Raw genomic sequence first — 3,157 nt, forward strand, 5'->3', positions numbered from 1 at the left:
TGAAGAGCAACCTCGAAAATCTGGCAGCGAGATGCACGGGCGCTATGGCAGGATTACCAGGCCCAGGCAATGCCAAGGACTCGAGTAGAGGCAAATCGCTGGTACCGGAAAGGACTCCGACTGGCAAAGAGAGGAAGTTGCCGACCATCACGAGTATGACGGTGGTCAAGGAGGCAACGAGAGGAAAGACCGTTCGCAAGGCCACCCAGGGCAACGCGGGGACGGAAATTAGGAGCGCGACACAGCCTCTACCACAGAGGCAACCTAGAGGAGGATTACTACCAGATAGCGGTGGCACCTCGTGGACGGAAGTCGTGAAGAAAGGGAGAAAGAAGAAAGACATCAAGTCAGCCTCCAACCCGCACCGGCGCCCGCTGGCCCTAAGCGAGCACCCAATGCGGGGACGACACCCGAGGCCGGGACGACCGGTAAGGGAAAAGGTAGAAGCGATACGCGGAGGGATGCGCCGGTCCGGAACAACGGTAAGAAGAGAAGGACTCCGAAGACGGCGGCCGTATCGTTGACATTCCCGAAGGGAACTTACGAGGAAGGACTGCGGGTAGTCAGGTCCAAGGTGAACTTGGAGGACATTGGCATCGAAGAGGTAAGACCCAGAAGGGGACTCACGGGTGCACTGATCCTCGAAATCCCCGGGGAGAATGCGCACGCCAAGGCGGAAACTCTGGTCCAGAAGATCAGAGAAGTGGTCGGGAACGCGGAGGGTGTAAGGGTTACGCGTCCCGTAAAAATGGCGGAGCTTCGGATCAGAGATTTGGATGACTCCATCAATCAAGAGGAGGTAAGAGGAGCGGTAGAGAGAGCGGGTCTGTGCTCGGGCCAGGAAATCAAGGTGGGCCCAATCAGGAGGGCCACCAACGGCCTCGGGACGGTGTGGACCCAGTGCCCACTTGACGCGGCGAAGCGGGTGGCAGAGCTCGGCCGTTTGAGGATCGGGTGGATTGCGGCACGGGTGGAACTGCTCGAAGCAAGGCCACTCATCTGTTACAAGTGCCTCGAGCGTGGTCACGTTCGGGCACAGTGCAGGAATAAGGAGGACCGCACAAACACCTGTTACAGGTGCGGAGAGGAAGGCCACAAGTCTGCCGGATGCTCTGCCAAACCGAGATGTGTGGTGTGCAGGGACAGGGAACTGCCCGATGCACATAAGGCAGGAGGAAACGCCTGCCCGCCAATATCAAAAAGAGCGATAAAGAAGAAGAGACAGGAGGAGAAGCGGTCAGCAATTCGGACGCAGGAACCGCGTCTGCAAAAAGAGGACCTGGCTGCGACGAATCTAATAGACCTGTCTATGGACGTCGACGAAGGCAAGGAGGAGTCCCTGGACTGGGACCACTCGGACACGCCAGTGGAACTCAGGAGGGGAAGCCTTGAACACGGGACGCAGAGATAGGATGATCTGGCCGTGGACATAGATGCAAGTGGCTCGGAGGAAGCTACAAGGACGGCGCCTTCACTCGCTTAAAGGTGCTCCAGGCGAACCTCAATCGCGCCCGTCAGGCGCAGGATCTGTTTCTGCACACCCTGGCGGAGCGTGATTGTGGTATTGGAAATAATGGCAGAACCGTTTAACGTGCTCAACAACCCCAACTGGGCTGGGAGCGCGGACGGATCGGTAGCCATTACTTGGCGAAGGACGGGGCAACGACACGTTCCCTGGTCCAAAGCCAAGGAGGGGGAAGGATGGGTCCTGGTGGACTGTGACGCGTTTCTCATCATGGGCGTGTACCTACGGCCCAGCCTCAGCAGAATGGAGCTGGAAGACAGGCTGGATGAAATGGAGGGCGAACTTAGAGGAGTCGTCCCCAGGCCTGTTCTGGTCGCCGGGGACTTCAACGCGAAGTCCGCGGATTGGGGTTCCCGGCGGCCAGACGCGAAGGGGGCGAGGTTGCTGCGTGGGCGGCTCGTCTGGGCCTTAAGCTAGAAAACCGCGGCAACACAAGTACCTGCGTGAGGGTCCAGGGAGAATCCATAGTGGATCTTGCCTGGACATCTCCGGCTGCTGCGGTATGGACGGAGGACTGGAGAGTTATTGAGGAGGTGGAAACCCTATCGGACCACCTCTTCATCGAGATGTCCTTCGTCAGGCCTATCGCGAAAGGGATGGCAGACCTGCAGGCCTGTTCGCGCATTAGATGGGCTGTGGACAAGCTGGACCGCGACATGTTACTCGCAACATTGATGGCGGCTACTTGGACGCAAGCGGATACACCGCGAGACATTGAGGAGGAGGCCAAGTGGTTGAGGGAGACCTTGACCCGGGCATGTGACAGCTCGATGGCCAGGGTCAAATTCACTCCCCGTAGGTGCGCGTACTGGTGGTCTGATGAGATAGCCGGGCTGAGGCGGACATCGGTACAGCATAGGAGAACCCTGCAGAGGGAGAGAAGGAGGCCAATCACGCGCGAACGCCTGGAGACACTCCTTACGAACTATAGGGAGAGCCGGGCTGCCCTAAAGCGGGCAATACGAAAGGCCAAAGAAGGAGCTTGTCCGAACTTCTAAACACTTTGGACGAGGACCCTTGTGGAAGGCCCTATAAATTGGTGCTGAAGAAGCTCTCGAGTGGTGCCCCACCCACGGTGGAGTCACTAAAGGTGGACTTTCTCAACCTGGTGGTGAACACCTTGTTCCCGGCAGGTGGACGAGGAAGGACCGACGCTGACGAATCCGAAGAACCGGAGGAAGAGGAGGCACACCAGGAGTGGAACGAGGGGATGGTGGTAACCAAAGAAGAGGTCGCCAGGGCGGCTAAAAAACTAAAGCCCAGAAAAGCCCCGGGCCCGGACGGCGTCCCAGGCTCAGTCTGGCGGATTGCCCTCGGAGAGCTAACAGACAGGGTTACAGCGCTATACTCAGAGTGTATAAGGCAACAGAAGTTTCCGGAAATATGGAAGCAGTCAAGCCTCGTGTTGCTGCGCAAGGAGGGCAAACCGGAGGATACGCCCAACGGTTACAGGCCGATTTGTTTATTGGACGAGGTTGGCAAGACGCTTGAGTGCGTCATAGCTGCCCGCCTGGTCCAACACATGAAGGGCTCGGAGCATTGCCTGTCGGAAAGGCAGTTTGGGTTCCGGGAGGGAAAATCGACGATCGACGCGATCAAATGCGTCAAGTCCCTCTCGGACCAGGTGATCGA

At 58.1% G+C, this 3,157-nt stretch overlaps 1 protein-coding gene across 1 annotated transcript in view; it reads left to right on the top strand.

Annotated features, from left to right (window-relative positions):
* LOC105556953 overlaps nucleotides 1-1,411 on the top strand; it is a 2,114-nt gene extending 703 nt beyond the window's left edge. Inside the window, exons 2-3 of the mRNA XM_012004069.1 lie at nucleotides 6-482; nucleotides 536-1,411. Coding sequence (XP_011859459.1) covers nucleotides 6-482; nucleotides 536-1,411 — 1,353 coding nt within the window. The remainder of the gene's footprint in view (nucleotides 1-5; nucleotides 483-535) is intronic.
* The last annotated feature ends 1,746 nt before the right edge of the window (nucleotides 1,412-3,157 follow it).

The sequence above is a fragment of the Vollenhovia emeryi genome, unplaced genomic scaffold (genome assembly GCF_000949405.1).
Source record: "Vollenhovia emeryi isolate VEMERY1.0 unplaced genomic scaffold, V.emery_V1.0 DF939689.1, whole genome shotgun sequence".
In the NCBI taxonomy this organism is placed as follows: Eukaryota; Metazoa; Arthropoda; class Insecta; order Hymenoptera; family Formicidae; genus Vollenhovia; species Vollenhovia emeryi.